This window comes from Zalophus californianus, chromosome 1 (genome assembly GCF_009762305.2).
Source record: "Zalophus californianus isolate mZalCal1 chromosome 1, mZalCal1.pri.v2, whole genome shotgun sequence".
Taxonomy (NCBI): Eukaryota; Metazoa; Chordata; class Mammalia; order Carnivora; family Otariidae; genus Zalophus; species Zalophus californianus.
Genome location: NC_045595.1, coordinates 147787494 through 147806825, shown reverse-complemented (window position 1 = coordinate 147806825; position 19332 = coordinate 147787494). Strand labels below are relative to the sequence as shown.

General features: G+C 44.2%; 1 protein-coding gene and 1 long non-coding RNA gene across 22 annotated transcripts in view; one reads left to right on the top strand and one right to left on the bottom strand.

Annotated features, from left to right (window-relative positions):
- KALRN (kalirin RhoGEF kinase) overlaps nt 1-19332 on the top strand; it is a 646977-nt gene that overhangs the window by 447709 nt on the left and 179936 nt on the right. For 6 of the 21 annotated variants that reach the window (XM_035724508.1, XM_035724505.1, XM_035724502.1 and 3 more), the window contains exon 34: nt 10352-11836. The exons of the other annotated variants lie outside the window; for them this stretch is intronic. In XM_035724508.1, coding sequence (XP_035580401.1) covers nt 10352-10414 — 63 coding nt within the window. In that variant the 3' untranslated portion in view covers nt 10415-11836. Of the gene's footprint in view, nt 1-10351; nt 11837-19332 lie in introns of those variants that run through there. 21 annotated transcript variants of the gene reach the window in all.
- On the bottom strand, nt 3094-9529 carry LOC113918245. Its single transcript, XR_003518490.1, has 4 exons — nt 9381-9529; nt 7556-7602; nt 4464-4580; nt 3094-3471 (listed from the first exon to the last, which is right to left on the bottom strand). It is a non-coding gene; the product is annotated as an uncharacterized LOC113918245 (long non-coding RNA).

Here is a 19332-nt window from a genome sequence, read left to right as displayed (position 1 = left end):
TTCTTCATATTCTAGATACTAATATTCTAGATATTAGTCCTTTATTGGTTATACATGTTGTAAATATCTGTTCTCACTTCGTGGCTCGTCTTTTTACTCTCTTTATTCTGTCTTGATAAACATAAATTTGACATTTTGAAATCAATATATTTGTAAGTTAGAGGTTCATATGATGTCATGTATGAGACATTTCCTACATTTAGTATTCTAAAATATAATTCACCATTTATATCTCATCAGAATAATATAGCAACATGGAAACTTTATATATAATGCAGATTTCTGTCAATCCCTAAACTTTCCTCCTCTGTTGTAATGAAAGAAGAAGAACTACTTGACTTTTTGAAATGTGTTTGTCTATTGTCATACATCATATAACAGGTTATACAGCTAAAGCAATGCAATGTGTTAGGAAAAAGGTGATAAATATATTGGATTTGGAACTCAGCTGTCCAACAAATAGATCCCAGACATAGGGAGGAAGTCTTCACATAGCAAAACTAAACATCTGTGCTCACAGGAAAGCCTCTTGAATCCTGATTTTATATGTAATTCTTACCTTCATGGCCATCTAGTTACTTAGCCCATAAGAAAATTAGAAGGGGAGACAGTTACTTCTGTCTAGACCCACTAGTAGCCACAAAGGCTGAGCTACTGTCAGCAAGAGAGGAAGCAGAAAAGCCCTGAGAGCAAAAGCTGATGGATGAATTAAAACTCTTAACAGTTTGTTCTATTTAGTGAGGGTACCAAGAGAGCATCATGACTGGGCCTGTCTGAGGACTCCCTTGCATCCTGCACTACACCATAATTATTACTCATGTTGGTATTTGCAACTGTTAACAGAAAGGGAAATCATGTTCGATGTATTCTGCTTAAGAAGTCAGAGATTAAAAGGTATTTATAAAAATGGTTAAACCGGGGAGATAAAGTGTTGGTGTTTACCTTTAGTTATCCAGAAAATTTGATGATCCTGACACACACATTTCCCAAGGGGTTCTCAAGAACTGAGGTTGTTATGTTGACTGGGGTTTACCTTAGTGGAATGACCTGTAAAGATGAAACTCAGCTTTTCTCAGGCCTAGTGATTGACTCCAAAAAGACCGATGACTACCTTGGCATTTACTGAACATCTGTATAATCCACTCTAGTGCAAGCCACTGTCCTCTCACACATGGCCTATGAACCAAGCCTCCTAACTGGTCCCCAGACATTCACTCTTACCTCCCTCCACTCTCTTCTCCATTCTGCAGCCAGCGTGATCTTTTTTAAAATGCAAGCTGTCCACATCACTTTGCGGCTCCAGTCCTTCACTAGCGTCCCTTGTTTTTAGGATAAAGATCAAAATTTTCAACATGACTGATGCGACTGCATGATCTGGGCCTCAGCCCACTTCTCTGGCCTCATGGGGGCCATTTTTCTTCCTGTGTCCTGCCTTGCAGCCTGCCTGGCCTTCCTTGAATGTGCCAGGGTTCTTCCCAGCCCGTGGCCTGTGTTTTCTCTACCTGGAAGCTTCTCTCTCCTCCCATGCCTAAGTCCACCCCTTTAACCCTCTCTTCTTTCTGATTTTAGTCTGTCCTGACCCACTGCCGAAGTCCCTTCCCCAAGTCACATCTCTCACGACACTCTGTACTGTTATTTCTCCGTTCCTGTCACCATGACCATAAGCATTTGTGTGGTTATATGATTGCCTCCCCCGCCAGACTGAGGACAGTGGTATGTCTGTTTTATGTCCCCACTGCATCACCGAATCTAGCAAAGTACTGACTCATAGAAGGTGCTTGGGAAATATTTGTGAAAGGAATAACTGCAGAACAAATAAACACTTGGTAACATGTTTGGCAGTGTGGGTAAGAGAGAGATCGAGAAACTGGGACCAAATGTAATTAAGAAAATCAAAATCCTAGTTTGGGAGGATCGGAGAAGTTTCACCATTAGACTCTACAAAGTGGGTAGAATTTATCCAGACAGCGCTGGGGTGGGAGGGCAGAGGCAGGTCATTCTATATGGATGAAACGGTAAGAGCCAGTAAGGGAGAAAGGCAAAAATAGGAGGAGTTTGGGTCGTGCAGAGTAAATGTGCCTGGTTGAAATTGTGGGTTTGTGAGGTGAGCTGTGAAAAATAAGACCAGAAGATTTGCTTGGGTCAGATTACGGCAGATCCTGCACACCATTCAAAGGAAGTTAGACTTTACTGATTGACATCCAAGAAACACTGAGGGTTTGGGTTTTTTTTAATTTTTTTGCCTGATGGTTACTTTTATCTTCACCTAGATGTACCACGGTCATCAAATTCTCTCATCTTTTCTCAAGACTCAGGAAGAGTCTAATGTTAACCCATCCACAACCCTCTGAATCTCATCTTCTGTCCCCACTTGAGTATATCACTCCAACACCTCTTCTCCTGCATGTTGTCGACGAGCTCCCGTCCGTCTGCCATCCAACACATGTTGCTACCTCATGCTCCAGTGAGGGCTGCACTTGAACTTCTCTTCCTGATTCTTCTTTCTCTACATCCTCCCCACCTCCAGCCATAGTTTTTGTTGCTTCAGTTCTGATGTCCATGACAAAGATGCCAAGATTATAGCTCTGAAGTGACTTGACTCCTCATGGCAGTTTTCATATGAGTTTATTCACTCACCCCCCCATGTGCCAGGCTCTGTGCCAGGATGGAGAGGCAGCAGTGAAACAAAACAGGCCAGTGCCCGCCTGTAGGAAGGCTAAGTTCTACTGAGGAACCAGAAAACCAACAAGCAAATTCAAGACCAAGTGGCCACATAATGAGCAGGGTTGGTGCTGGGCACAGTTTTTACAGCTGGTTGCCTCAGTGTTTCCAGTTGGATGTCTGACTTTTCCTCAGTCTCAGTCTCAAAAAGAGATTTCCTTCTTCTCTCAAACTAGTAACCCGGTTGACTTCCCTACTTGGGACAGAATTCTCTTATAGCCAGTCTGTTGCCAAGTCCTGAGAATGAGTCCCTCAAAATCTGTCACACCACCCTGTCAGTTCTTGGTTACCCTGTGCTGAAATTCTTTCAGTAACCTCCTAAATGGCCTCCCTGCTTTCTAGGATTTTGCTCCTGCGTCTTATCTTCTCTCCTGACACCAGATTCATCCTCTCAAAGCTTTTCTTTCAATGTCTCACTTGTCAGTTAAAAGCTGTCAGTAGCACATTCACTAGGGATAAAGTACAGGCCCAACTCCAAAATGTTTAGTTTTCCCTCTGACACCTGATCCTTTAGAGACCTTTATCTGTTCTACATACTATAACGCACCTACTTTCGATTGAATCAGATGAGACTGCCATTTTTGTGTGTCTAAAAAATGGGTGAATACTGGCCGTTTATATGTTTCAACGTAATTCCACTTACCAATAAATGGTTGCCTGCGTATCTTTCTCCCATGTTACATTGTGAGTTCCTTGACGATCGTATCTTTATCTTCATGATGCTCATTGCTCTCCTGTCTACTACAGCATCTAGCACGTAGTAAATAATGGTAATTAAATGCCCCCAGTCACAGCATGCTTTGCTCCTGCTTATGCCCATCTCCTGTGATGCTTACGGACTTGCTGAATCACATCTGGCCCGCCCTTCACTGCCAGCTGGACTCATGCCTCCTTCATGCAAATGCTCACCACTTCTCCCACCACACCTCTCAGCCACTGGTTGTGCCCCCTCCCCTGCCCACACACATACAAGCAAGTCAAATATCATTCTTTAACATTCAGGGCATACGTTGTGTGTTTTACTTGGCATCTGCCACATTGTGGAGCATAACGTCGCACTCTTAACAATGAGTTGAGAAATCTCTGTTTCTGGCCCTTATCCCTCACGCTGGGATGCAGCCCCCTGTCTCCAGCTGTCTGTGACATTACTGCACTCGGATGACTCGCCTGGCGCTCCTCCGCAGACCTGAAACTGGACTCCTCACCTACCATCTCCCAGATAATCTTTTCTTAACCCCCATCCACTGCTTTACCTTTTAGCCACCTTGGCTCTCCTTCATTCTTGAGCCTTTTCCCGAAATCGTGTTGCAGTGGATCATCATCACAGTGATTGCATATTCTTCATTCTGGCTCTGGATTTTCATGGGACTTGTAAAGTTTTTATTCCTGGGAGCTTCAAGAGCAGAAGCATGGCTCCCAAATCACAGTAGCATTCTCTAGGACCTACAGGCTCCTGGTACACAGGCCCCTTCCCCCTGGTCCTGCCCCTCTTCTGGCTCCCTTGCTGTCTGCAAACCTTTCCTCTAATGTTCTCTGGTACATTATCTGTGTGATTATCTTCATCAAATATGATGATCTTTTAAGTAAGAATTGCCTTTGTCTACCAGCCTATCACAGACATCACCATGTCTCCCAAATTATTTCTCTGTACTGACAGATATGTTTCTGACCTCAGGAAGAGTGTTGTTGAAACAAGCTTTCTTTGTTATTAGAATGATTTCTGGAGTCCCTTCCCTCAGCACCTTGTGAGATAGCATCTTCTTCCAGTTCGCTGGTGTTTCCTGTGGGTTAGCTTTTATCTCAGCAACTGAGTCCCGGGATCCGTGAAGACAAGGCCCACATGTGATAGCTTCTGTCATCTGCAGTGCATTGACATACAGTTAGACATTCACAGGCATGCTCAGAAAAGACTTGTTCGAATAATATGTTTTATGTGTATAACTTCCGTTTTTGTATATTTATGGGTTGTGTGTCTCTGAATGTGTCTCCCGTACACCCTCTGAGAAGTACTCATCTACGTGGTTTGGGAGGCAGGGATTTCTTGGACATATCCCCTGGTCGTCAGGCCATCAGGCCCATGACATTAAAACTATTATTAAGTCATGGGTTCCAGAAGCTCCTGGCTGTGGCCGGCCAGGTGAAGGGCCTACCTACAGTGTACAATTCCTTTTCTTCCCACCTGCTTGGGAGGCTTCCTTTTCCTTCTAAATAGGAAAGACGAATTTTTCTGTTTTAAACATAAAAAAGGAATGTGTATGTGTATATATGTTTGGGTATCCGTGCTTATGTACACGTATGTACATATATGTATGTGTGTGTACATATATGTATATATATATATATATATATATATATATATATATATGAAGGAAATACACCAAAATGTAAATAGTGGTTATTTCTGGATGGTGGCTTTTTCCAAATTCTCTCTGACAAGAAAATCACTTTTATTAACAAAGAAAACCCTCACTGATGTCATTTTTAAAAGACAGGAAGGAACACAATTATTAGATGGTTGCTGAGGTCCACCCTCAGCATGAACCAAGGACAAGGGGACAAAAGCAGGTACCTCGTAGGAAACAGGGGGATTGACTTCTCAGTATCTCAAGAGGAGGGAAAGTGACCAGAGAGTAAATTTGGACCGATGTGTAGGATGGGCCAAGGTTGTGAGCTGAGGAACTGAAAACTGTGTTTGGTTGTAGAGGTCAGGAGCCTTGGACAGTGAAAGGAAAGAGAAGGAAAATTCATGGTGTGTCCGGTTGGGGGTGACAAGGAGATGAGGAGTTCCATCAGGGTTTTCCCTCAAATGTAGCTATTTAGCGAAAGTATGGAAAGGGTGAGGGAAGGCTGAAAGTGAGTTCATGAAGAGATTCCATGGAGAGATATGCAGAGGGAGAGACAGAAAGCAGACATATTTCAAGTTTGGTTTTAAGCCCCTGTGATTCCAGAGGGGGAGGTTTCCAGAGTGACTCAGCATGGGGATGCTGGGGCCCAGGTGAGGACGACACAGAGAGCCTCCGTGAAGGAAACGGGTTACCCTGCATGGGCAGCAAGGTTTCGAATAGGAGGTTCATCATTAGGTCAAGACCCAGCTCTCCCCCGGCCCCTCACCTCCCTCTCTCCCTTCAGCTCCCACAGTCTGAGGGCAGAGGGAATGTTTTCTGATAAGAATTCTTGGTAAAGAGGCAATTTTTAACCTTTCTGAATTTGAAACAAAACAAAGAAATTACATGAAACCAATATTTTCAAGGTTGTTTCTCCCACACTGCCTAGTTCCATGGTTCTCTCAGAGGATTCCCTGAGCAGAGGGAGAAACAGAAAGAGGAAAAACAGGAGGATGGACTCTTTCCTGCTGTAGCTGGGGTGGTCCTCCAGAGGTGGGAAGTGCCTGGCCTGTCACTTGGGAGGGAGCGCACTCCACACCACCTGCCAGGCCTTCCTGCTCATCACTAAGCTGCTAGACTGCCTAGTCTTCCTCAGTAAGCTCCTGAGAGCATTCGGGATGAGGAAGCCTGGGGTCAGCATGAGCAACAAGCAGACATCTAAAAGCCAAAAGGAGACCCTTCAGGCAGAGTAGAAAGCCAGAAAGAACACATACAAAGGTCACCAGATCAGTCCTTAAAAAAGAACTAAACTAAAGACACACTTCACGGTGCTTACGTCTTTCCTGTGTACATGATTCAGTATTTTTACTACTCTATATCTCCGTGTTTAATTCTGATGGCTACATCAGGGAAAATCTCCAGTCCAGGCTCTAGTCTGACATTTGGGGTGGAGAAAAGCTCTTTTAAACCAGTTAATATAATTTGCAGAGTTCCCTGTGTATCATGGAAACAAACAGAGCACTTAAAGTCCCCATCAAGGGTAATACCCCACGCCTCCTGCCGCCCCATCTAATAGGAAAGGCCTACTCCTTCTCTTAGAAAGCCCTGCTGTAATTGGGCAGACCAAGGAAAGCACAAAGGCTGCCTGCAAGGAAGCCATCCAGAGCATGAACAGCTGACAATAACAACCGCCTCTCTTGCTGAACTCCTTATAGGAGCCTGGCAGCTTATGTATATACTCCTTCATTCTGTCCTCACAACAGTTCTTCAAGGTAAGTACCATTATCCTCATTTTGCAGATGAGGAAAATGGCACTCAGAGAGGTTCAATAACTTGCCCAAGGTCACACAACCAGAAAGCGGCAGAACCAAGATTTGAACCCAGGGCTCTCTGATGTCCACTATGCACACTGCCTTCCCCTGGACACGCTCACTAAAGAAAACAATTGGATAATTCAGGCCAAAACACACAAAGTAACATTATAGCCAAATGGTCTAAGTCCTATCATTACTGCCCCCTCCCCATCATCTGAATGAAACACACCTGAATTAAAATACCAAGAGCATTCCATGTTCCATGGATGCCATGGGTCAGTTGCTCACTGACTTGTGTGCCTAGCAGAACAAGGCACGAATCAGGAGCATAGAGGAAGCTGTTAATTAGGTCTTAACCATGGGAGTGGTAATTTGGGCACACTCCTGCCTCACTGGTTTCCCACTCCATCAAAAACAGCCAGAACATATATTCAACTGAAGATGCATTTAAAAATATAATGGAAAATAGTTGCCTCAAATTCTTTATGGATCGAGAAAGAGTACACATCTATAACATATAAATATGTTCCCCATTTGTGGCTATTTTTATACCACTGGATGTCCAGTGTTGTCTCTTGTGCTCCCAGGGTCTGCAGAACATCTCTCTATTGCTCAGAAAGTTACATTCTGGGTGTCTAGGATTAGAATGGAGCCTACATTCTATTATATAAAGTATTTATATAAAGGGATCTGTACCTGAATAGGGGGAGGCGAAGGAAATCTCAGCACAGGCCCCTCCCCACCTAAAATAAAAGAATATAGGGGAGGTCTGGTTAATAAAAGCCACCGTCCTACGAAGAAGGTCTCACTGATTCTCGGCCCTCATGGAAAATGCCCAAGACAAGTACTTTTGGACAGTGTGTGCTGACAGATGTGAAAACGCAGTTGAAACACTGCAAAACTCGGGTTTTCCAGCTATGGAGTGATTGGGACATAGGGAAGGTCTCTGTGCTAAGGATTCCAAACCAGGCAACCTGCAGAGTTATGAGGGAAGTATTTCTAAAAGCTAACTTTAGGCCCTACCCTGGCCTACTGAATCAAAATGCCAAAGGTATATAGTGACTGGACATGGAACATATATGAATTCCACACTGGGAGTTATTTTCTAAATAATAGAAATCATTCACATCTCAAAAAAAAAGTGTGATGGCCTTTCTCTCTCTCTCTCTCTCTCTCTCTCTCTCACACACACACACACACACACACACACACACACACACTTCCACTTCCACTTAAACTTTTCCCACTAACCCTTTCTTTAGGCCAGATTTTTAGAAAATCATCTCAATGAGATTATGAACAGTTATCATTTTTAAAGTTAAGAGCTATGCATTGGCGTTCACTACTCTTTCATGTTACCAACTGGGCTATATAAAATAATGGCTTCCTATATTAATGTGTCTATATTTTCTCAGGGTTTTAGAGGAAAGCATTCAGTTTGCCTACGTGTCTCATATATCAAACCATCAGACAGATTTGCAGGTGCACAGAGACAAGCACAACTTAGATTTAAAGGGGGATAAACATTTTTCTGCACAGCCTAATGAGTATGTAGAACAAAGTGACCCAAACCACTTCTACTTAGGTCCTTGAGGATAAGATGGATCCTCAAAATATGTGAGATGCTTTCTCAGACCTTTGAAATCCACAAACATACAAATGTACAAATATCACTTAGGAGGTGGATTCTCCTTTACAAGAGGCAACATAGCACAGTGGTTAAGGATAGCCCCAGAATCAAACCGACCACAGTGCAGATCTCACTCCCTTCACTTGCCAGTTGTTTGATCCTGGGCAGGGCCTCTCAGGGCTCCAGTCTGCAAAATGGAGGTAATGGTATTACCCACCCCATAACGTTGTGGTGCAAATTACGAGAAATGATGCATGCCGGACACTCAGCCTTTGGCTTGGCGCATGCTAAAGACTCAACAAATATTAGTTGTTAATAATACTGATAATAAAAATGATGAAGACCTTTAGCTATTTTAATAAACGACAATAAAAATATTTTTTAAAACTGTCTCCCCCTTCAGAATATTAAGAACTGTGTAAAGAACAAAATGTCAAATTCGGCATTTATAAAACTGTTAAATTCGACCACTGCAGTAAATTCTACAAATCTTAGAGCACATCTATAAACTAAACTGGTAATGACAGTGATTTATGGTGTGAGCTAAGCAGGACAGTGGACACCACCCCTCCACCACCCCACCACCCCACCTCCCCATTAATGTAATGCAATATAAAATTCCTAAGGCCCTTTTGCCATGGCCAAGGTGAGCTCAGTGGTCAGCAGTACCTTCCATGAGTTACTTCACAGATGTATGTGTATAACTCCTGGCTTTCTTCGGAATCTCCTCTCCCTTCTGAATCCTAAGTATCCCTAATCTTCCTCACAGGTCAGGGTAACTACCATTTTAACTTGATGCTGAAGTGTTTTCTCTCCCTTAATGAACAGTTTTTGCCTGGCTGGAATTCTTGCTAAGGGAGCTTGTAAGACTGCTGAATCACAGACCTGTACCTTTTTTCTCATTTCTGTATGGCAGATGTGAGGAGCTGAGCCACAGTCAAATATGGGGTCATACTCCTTAACTTATCTTGAACTTTTCTCTTGGTTGAGGCATTGCTCTTTAGAATACTTCAGTCCTCCAATAGCACTAGAAGTTGACTTTCTTTGAGGGGCCATTGTTAAGGACACATTCCATTGTTCCGGTGGCCAAGTAGAGTCGGCGTGGCCACACTGGAATATGGAAGCCGGGTCTCTGGCAGGCTCCCTCACTCCCTCAGTAATCCACTCCCTCAGCCAGCCCTGCGGCCTCAGAGACCAACCACATGCCTCAGAAAAATTGCAGATTACCACATGTCATAGACCCTGGAAACACTTGAAATCAGGAATTTTAAGTCACTCACTGCCAAAGATCTGCTACATAAATGGGTAAACTTTTCTCAGTTTCTTTCCCCCAAATGAATGTCATAGTGAGGCCTGCTGGCAGGCACAGGGATCCTAAAAGAGTTGAAACAAACAAAACAAAAAGGATATGAAATAAACACTGAGGATCACTCATAGGACCTCATATTTAATGCAGCCCTCCTTATATTCTTCCTGGCTCTCCTCCTGCTTTTATGTGTGGGGGAAACCACCACAGGACTGCTCAACCAGGAGCTATTGCAGAGAAAAGTATATGGATTGGAACCCTGACCAAGTCAGTAGAAGTGGCCGGTCAGCGATCCTCATCTGGATCCTGGACTTGGTCGGCTTCTTCTGAACCTTCAGACCAAGGAGTGTCCTACACAGCACTCTGCTCACTCCATTTCCTCTTCTCAGAAAATGATTGTGTATTTGCCAGGTTGCACTCTGTGCCTTGGGTTGCTAGAAATACAGTAGGTTGCACTGATGATTTAACTCTGTTTTCTATAAAGGGCTACGGGATCTCATGCAGATTTTTGCAAAGTCATATGCAAATCACAGAGCCCCGGCCCTTTTCTTAACAGGATGGCAACCTTGCTCCTCGGTGGCACCTGGGACCTGGAGATCCTTTCTCCACTTACGTTTAGCGCGCAGCCTGGGACTTGTCCCTGCAGCTCACCGGGTTAGCCGTGCCGCCGTTGGGACCTCCCACCTGGACTCCCTTCACCCACCTCTCTTGAGACTACTCTGGCAGGGCTGGTGTGGGGTACAGCCTTTGCTCAGAGAGCAACATGTTCCAAGCAAAATCTGCCCACCTGGGCCATGGGCTTGCCCCTCGGGCTCCCTGCTTCTCTACTGGGTGCGATTCGAGGTTGCTGAGCTTCCCTCCAAAGTTGAAAATGGTGGGACGGTAGGGACCTGTGAGAGGCCCCATGACCCAAGCTACTTCCCGCGGCTCCCAATCCAAACACCAGGTACCCCAGGCCCTCACTGCCCGGGAGGTCTGCAGTGTGAGTGGGCACGTTCGTCAGAGGGACATACTTATCTCTGGAGTTTTTCTCCAGGTTGACCATCTCTGTTGTCAGTGGCCCCCAGTCTAGAAAACCCATCGTTCTAATCTAGCCTACCTCCCCCACATCCTGAGAAAGAGGGAGGAGGAACAAGGGATAGTTTCTGGTAGAGAAGAGGATGGTTAACTCTAGCTGTTCCCAAACATTGGCCCAACCACATCCCCAACAAATGTTCTATCTGAGTCAGCCTGCCCAGGTTTTGTCAGAATTTTCCGGCTCCTCTAACCTCACTCACCGCTGAGGTCTCTGGTTCAAAGACCACCCTCCTAGCCTTCGTGCGCTTCGAGATTACCCTGTTGGTGGTGGGTGGGGAGTGGGGGAAGAAATAAAGGAAACAAACTGGCTCCATGTTGGTTAACTGTTGAGACTAGAAGGTCGGGGACGTGGCCATTCATTATACCATTCTCTCCACTTTTGTATGTGTTTGCAATTTTTCGTAATAAAAAGTTAAAAGTTTAAAAAGTCCTCCAGCTTCCAAGACACTCAAGAGAGCCCCAACCCCTAACAGAGTTTCCTGGAGACCCCACACCAAGTCAAGAGGCAAAGATGATTCCATTACATATATATATATATATATATATATATGTGTGTATATATATACTCATTTTCTAATTTTTTAAGGCCCACTGCTTTATTTTCAGTAGACTAAACCTTATTTCTAAAAGGTCCCAAGGTTGGGCTCACTTCCCCCAGCTGGGTTATGGGGGAGGACTGGGTAAAGGGGTCCTTAAGATCCTGAAAGTTTACACTTCCATGTACCTCACAGTCTTGTGAGGATGGGACTTGTTCAGTGTTCTGAACTTTGTGGAGGAAACACGCTCTCAATTCACAGTGTCATTCCCTGGAATTGCACCTGGCTCAGGAAAGGACTGTCTTTGTACTTGAATTTAAATCCAATGGAGAACCTTAATATGGGCATTTGCATGACTGAGAATTGCTGCTGTCTTTTTTCCGTATGTCACTTTCTTGAATGTGTTCTAATAAAATGATTCTAAAGCAGGCTGTGATATACAGTGATTTATAAATACTTTCTGTTGAGCGCTGAGGCCTTTAATTTCCTACCAAGAATCCACCCCATTCCACTTTCTGGAAAGATCTGTTTAGCTGGGGACAGACGCAGGAGCGTCCGTATGGCATGCCGTGATGGCGGCACTTCTGCAATTGCGGTCATTAATAAGAATCATGTCAACCACAGGAATTTTGTGTTCTGGTTGCCTAGCAGCAGAATTTGTTTTCCAGAATAAAGATGGCCATATGTAGTGGATGAGTGCGGGGGTGAAGGGGGGGCGGGCGAGTGGAGGAGGCAGGGCAGGAGCAGCAGTATAATTCACTCTACCAGGGAGGGAACAAGGCAGAAGGAGAGACAAAGGCAGCTGAAAAGAGAGACAAGCAAGGTTCAGTCGTGTTCTGTTCAGTGATAACCCTCAGCACATTCAAAAGATAATGAGTTGTTAAATTTTATTTACAAAATTGCACCTTTGGCTCTCATGACGTAGCAAGTTAGAAATCTCAAAATCTCATTAAGCAAACTGGAAGCAAAGGAAGAAAATACAGATCTCCAAAGGTAGATACTTTGAGAAACACTTTTTATCTCAATCTTTACCCCCCTCAACCAGACAGGCCAGGGCACTAACATGAGCTGGTAACCAACTGAGGCTGCTTCTCTAGCAAAGGAAGCATTGTTAGAAACCTCCTAACGGGCCAGGAGGGCAGAACCAGACAAGGAGGCTTCTGTTTGCTGAGCACCTTTCTCATACAGGTGCTGGGAAGCCTCCTGATATACATCATCCCCTCTAATCTTCACAGCCACCCTGAGAGGCAGGCAGTTCTGTTTTCATTTTTCAGATGAAGAGGCTAAAGCTAAGGGAAGTAAATAACTTGTATAAAATCATAAAGCTGAAAGATAGCAGATCTGTGATTCAAATTTAGGTCTCTGATCTCCAAGTCCATGCTTTTGCAAACCACAGGGCTGTTGCCCCTGTGCCCAGCTTGGGCTCTCTCCTCTGCACTGCTGTGGTCTTCACCTTAATGGATTGGGCACCTTCTGTATGCCCTGGGAGTGAGGGGGTGGGCACAGGCAGTGTCCTGCTCTTCCTTGTGTGATTGGAGGTCTCTTCCAGTCCAGGTCTTTGTAGCCCACATCCATGTCCCTGTGACATACTTGTGCAGAGCACAGGCTGATGAGTCTGAGATCACCATCTGGCTTTCATAGGGATTGGCTCACTTAGCAAATACCTGGTGCCTACAAGTGCTGGGCATATGAACTAGGTGGGCAAATATAGACTCACCCCTGTTCTCATGGAGTTTGCCAGTAGAGGATACCTACATTAATCAAGTAACACATGAATAGATTTATAATAACAACTGCTGAAAGGGGCCTTGAAGATCACTGAGATCAACAAATGAAATGAGACCCAGAAATGCTAAGCAGTTTGCCCAGGACCACACAGCGAGTTAGGGGCAGAGGACTAGAACTCTGGTTTTCATTCTTAGACTGCTGTTTTCCCTGCCATGTCACCCTCTAGGCTGTCCCACACCCATAGACTGCCCCTAGCCCCAAACAGCCAGATAAACATGTTGATCAATCAGTACACTCTCCCCGTGCCTAGGAAAAACCAGATAGCACATTTTGTAATGACAAACGGTATCGTGAACCAAATCCCCAAGGACGACATATACCCAAGCCTTGTTCGTAGACTTTTTTTCAGAGCCCAAAGCAGGAACAGAGAGGCAAGGCTCCCATGCCATAGCAACATTGCCTAATAAGGATGGTTGCAGGTGTTTCAGTGTTTTGGTGTGACCCCAATATTTTCACATCTCCCAGGTTCAGCAGCTATTCATTCACCCATTAATTCAACAAATATTTACTGAGTGCCCTCTAGTGCTGCTAGGCATAGTTCTCAGAGCTGGGGACACAACACTGAACAAAATGGACTGTCCTTATAGAGCATATATTCTAGCCCAGGGAGACAGTCAGTAAACAAAATAGAAAGCAAGTAATACAGCATATTAGAAGGTGATAAGTGCTACAAGAAGGGGGTAGGGAGTCTCCAAGGTGGGGATGAATTGTTAGGGTGGTTGGGAAAGGGACCTACCTGAGAAAATGATGTTCCAGATCATCATTTTCCACACATACACACACACTCACACACACACACACACACACACACAGAGCTATGCAGTGTGATGTAGAGAGTCCCATAAGCCTTCCCCTGCCTCCCTCAGAAAAGTAAAAGTTTGTCATTGTCATGTCCCAGAGCCCAATTCCTAAGCTTCCTTTTTCTCTCCTTTGGCCAAACTAGGGGTTCTTAAATCTGAGTGTTTATCAGACTCATCTAGAGGACTTTGTTAAAACAGATTGCTGGGCCCTACTCCCAGAGTTTGTGAATCAGTACATGGGGGTAGATCCAAGAATTTGCATTTCTAACAAACTCCCAAGAAATGCTGATGCTACGCACCCAGGGTCCACACTTTGAGAGCCACCAGGTTAATCTATTATAGCTGCAAGGTCCCTGTTAAAATGAAACTATTACCCAAAAAAGGATGCATCCATTCACTAGGGTGAATGGACATTATCAAAGTAGCTATCCTTGAAGAGCAGGGCCCTCAAGAAAGGGGACTACTTTTAATTGGGGAAAGTTTCAGAAACCACAGCCCAAGACCCTAAGCATTGAGGAGTTAGGGCAAGGGACAGTTCCTTAAAAAGTGGCAACAACAATATTTCATAGCCTATCAGTGCTTTGCATTTTCTTAGCATTTAATACATTTACAAGTCCTATTTAGCCCACTGTTCTCTTTTGGCACAGTTAGTTTGTTAGGTAGAACAGGTGTCATTATTACATTTATGGATAAGAAAATTGAGACACAAAGAGATTGTATGGCCTTCCTTGGGCATCAAGGAACCCCAGTGGCCTTATGCCTCATCCAGTGTTCTTTCTCCTTTAACACTCTTCATAACGCTAGCTACGGCTTTCTCCTGGGGCCTCCACCTCTGGGTCATTGAAATCCAGGACACAGAGTCACTCTTTGCCTTTTGCTCTGTTTAAAATCCCACTTGCTGCAAGTAGATTATCCACGTGGGCGATTAACTGTGGCAAATACTAAGCCCTGCAAGAGTTTCCTCTGCCATAAACACATCTCTTCTCTTCTACTACCAGATATTATACAGAGAAAACGCTAACTCATTTTAATATTAGCCTAAGCTAGAACTAATCATTATGAAAGCAAACCTGCTGGGGGAAAAGCACACATCATACTTCCAAAGGCAAATAGAAATGGCATTTTGATTATATGTACCATTGCTTCCATCCCGTTAGCAGAGATAATTGAAAGTTTTCTGTATCACTAAAGCACACAGCAGAATGAGAGTGGGTTTTGTTAAATCTGATGGCTGGTGAATCACCTTCTTAGGCATTTAAATATTTTTAAAAATCATGGGCATGGGGCATGAAAGATAAAAATTCTCCCTTCCAGTACATGTTCTTCTAGTTATTTTCGCCAGTCCTGCACTGATTCCTCACAGTGAGAGAGTGAACTGTCCCACTGAATCTCACAGACAGTGCTCCATGGGTTATAAGGAGCTGTCTCTCTTCAGCTTCCATCCTGTTTTTGACCATGCAGGAGCCCAAGGTTTAAACAATTTTATTTCTAAAACTGCCCTCATCTGTCTCTCAACCCATTGATATTCTGACATCTTCCTTCAGTTACTGCCATTGGGACCACTCATTTATTCTATAAGCATTTATTAAGCACTTACTATGTACCAGACTCTGTAAGCGCCACTGAACAGGCTACAAAACTGAGTTAGAAATAATCCTATCCTCAAAGAACATGGCATATAATAGAATCACTCTGTAAATCATATAAAATAACTAACATTTGAGTATATTCTAGATGCAGATTTTAAACCATGTTAACTTCTCCCATTTCATTCTCTACTCACTGTATACTCAGTTAAAGCTAACTGATGAGTTATTTTAGCTTCAACATAAAATAGGCAGCATTGGCAAAGATGTACCTGGGAAGGAGAAGAGTGGGGTGTGGAAAGAGCGCTGCTCCCTCTTCTGAGCACACGTGGAGATATGCATAAGCAGCCCAAGAACATGGTAACGGGGGGGCAGTATAGGGTCTAGACTCTGCTGTCGATTTCCACCAGTGGACTGTCACAAATTGAATATATGAGGGTCATAAAGCTTGCATCATTAGGAATTCCGTATCGATGCAAGATCCAGTGTGAAGGTGTTTTTTCTGAGTTTTAGACTCCAAAGTATGCTATAAAAATTACTATTCCTTAAAAAAAAGTTCATGCCCACTGTGACACATGGACTGAGCATGTAAGAAAATAGGTGGGGCTGGAGGAGATAGGGTGGGATGCAGAGGATTCAGTGAGTTGGGTCAGAGAGAATCCATGAGACAAAGAGATGCAGACCATAATCAGACAATGTGTGTGTATGCGCATGTGTGTGTGTGCATATGTATGCACAAATATATATGCACAGAAAGGTGTTGGAAGCCAGTAAAAAGGATTTTGTGAGGATGTGAGCCCTTTAAATAAATTCTAAATTCATAATCCAAAGAGGAAGACAAGTTTAGAAAACCAGAAGTACAGCGGAAAGAGAAGGATAAGATTGTTGTTCTGCTGACCAAGTAACTCCAGGAATACCACTAACACACCTTCCCCCTATATATTGGGCCACTTGAATGTGCCGCACCTTTCACTCCCTCAGCACCTTCAAGTAGCTGCTCAGGCTCTGCCCCCATTCTGCTTTAGGTTGGGCTTTGTGAATAGTGGAATCCCAAGAGAGAGGGGGTTCAGGGCAGATAGGCAGCTGGATCTCAGATCTGTCTTATGAACTTCTGCCAGCTCTGCAAGCATCTCCTGGCCCTAGAGGGCATTTTCACACCCCAGGTGCTATATCCAGTCTTATCGGCAACCATCCAGGGTGCTAGTGGCCTGATAATGGAGCCAGGCCGACTGTGGGTGGGTGTGGTCATGGATAGTGATAGCCACAGGGAGAATTTAGAGGATTCAGAAATAGCAGTGATGGGGGGAGGGGGTGTCTCTATGTAGCTGCCTTTGAGTTTCTGGGGTGGTAGAATAAGGAGTGTCATTCAGTCTGTAAGGATGTCCAGGGATTCTGTTGCCTTCAGTGGTGACCTTTTAACCGGCCGTACACCCAGGCATAGCCCGGAGTTTTTAGATTTGGCCATGCCAAGTTTTACTGAGTTGTTGTTACGGCACCCATCAGGGTAAAAGCACCAGGGTGGGAGTGGGGACTGAAATATAGGTGATGTAAAAGCAGGATTTAGATTTCGTTGGTGTGGCACTCTTACTCAGAGAGTGACCCAGGACTGTGGCCCTCCAAGTATTGCTCTAGTGTTGCATGGATTCATGAGGACCTTGCATGGGTATCTTGGCCCTGGGAAGAGCAAGTCACTAATAAAACTGATTTACACAGTTCAGTTCCTCCAAGGCCAGCTGGAAGCTAGTGATGGAAATAGGAGGCTTTGTACTTTCCAGACTCTTCCTACATTCTCATTTGATGTTGAAGATGCTACGTGTTGCTTTATTTTTTGGTGTTTCTGGGGCTGTCCAGCCAACAAATTTGCTGGAGAGCCATAGATGTAGACCGCCAAGCGAAGCCACCACAAATAGTGTAAGTACTCTCTGTCTACTCTGCAAGGCCACATGGGCAGGCTTAGAGATGGAATAGGTCATTAAAGAGGGAGGCCCTTTGCAGGGCACAACTGATTGGTTAGCATTGCAGAATACAAGTGGTAACATTCCAGCTTCATGGCACAGTGCAAGATTGCTGATAGGGCCAGACAGGTGCATGGCCTTCTAGGAGAGGCCATGAACCAGCATTCCTAGCTTCTGAGGAATGAATGATTCAGAAATTAAAGTGAGAAGGTAATTAGCCCAATGAGTCTGATGGTGTTACAAAGATGATTGCGTAGACCATCCCACGGGCCTATTTCCTGTTATTATGGCCTCAAAATTGCCTATAGTAGTTAGAAATCTGGCTGTCTTCTCCTGGATTAAATGTCTTATAAAAGAATGAATATGTGAGCAGAGGTGGAGGACGTAGAGGATTGAGTTGGGTTAGTATCAATAGTTACATTGGACATATTGGTTGCTTTGGCAAATGTTTGACATGGAGGAGGGGGCGTCAAGGATTATGCCTAAAGTAATGTGATGATTCTGGAGGGTCCCCTTAACTATCAGAGACTATGGGAAAGGCTAATACATCCAAGAGGTCAATGAGGGGGTCATTCATCAAAAAAAACAAGGAAATGGATATTGTCAATAATTAGTGACTCTCAATAAATACTTAGATATCCATCACATCATTTATTCATTCAACAAATATTTACTGAATACCTACTTTGCCAAGCACTATTTTAGACAACAACAACAAAACAGAGAAGAATTCCCACCATCATGGAGTTGACATTCTGGTGGGAGTACAGACAAATAAATAAGTAAAATATATAAAGTGCCAGGTGATGATACATGTCATACAGAAAAATATAGCTTCAGAGGGATGTGAAAAGGGCAGGGCATGAGGGAAGAAGTGAGGGGAGGATCTGAGTTCTGGTGATTGACATAAACAGGGATATAATGAAATTAGTCCAGATGCTCCCAAGTCACATAGTGGTGATGAGGCTGTGAGTGTTGGAGCAGGGCATGGTGTTGAGGGTTCTAGTAGGAACATACACGAGGTTTTAGAAATCTCTCTCCATTACTTCCCAGTCAAACATGAAGACATGGTGAGGAGTGGTCTTACCTAGGAACAGATAGCCACTGTCAGGTAAGGTGGCCTCTTCCCCAGCCTTCATGCCTCCATTGGAGCCAAGAGGATGTCCAAGAGTGTGCCCTACAAGTCAAGTGGGACCCCAGACTACTCCCCCAGTCTCCACCAGTCCAGGGGAGTCTTTCTGATGTGGTATTGGGCTTGGTTAGGGGACCTGGATTCCATTCAGACTGTTAAGGACCTCACCTGTAGTATGACCAAACATACTTCGAAGTTCATATAGTGAGATCCTTGAAAATAAATCCATGTATGGTCTAAATATAAAATGCATCTAGGAACCAAGATTTCATGGAAAACAGTACACATAAGTATCTGGAAACTCAAAGGGGCATTGCAGATTCTGAGAAGTGTGGTACAGTATTTTTGTCCTTAATAGATTTAAAATATGAATTCCCTTTTTTACCTCCCCCAATTCCCAGTAGACCGCAGGGCCCCACAAGTCTAGCTTGATAAAGATTTAGCAGCAGCAGGAAGAATAGTTTCTAACCATGCCTGTTTAGGGACAAACCCCAGTCACCAGTACAAAGACAGAGAGAGTCCTGGCTCTCTCTATCACAAATAGCACGGGGCCCCAGGAGATCCAGTGAAGAGGCCTAGGAATTCATGCTAGAGTCTTGGGCTAGGAATCTGTTTCTTGGGCTCAAGTAATGGATTTGTTCAACCTCGATCTGAGTCTCTAAC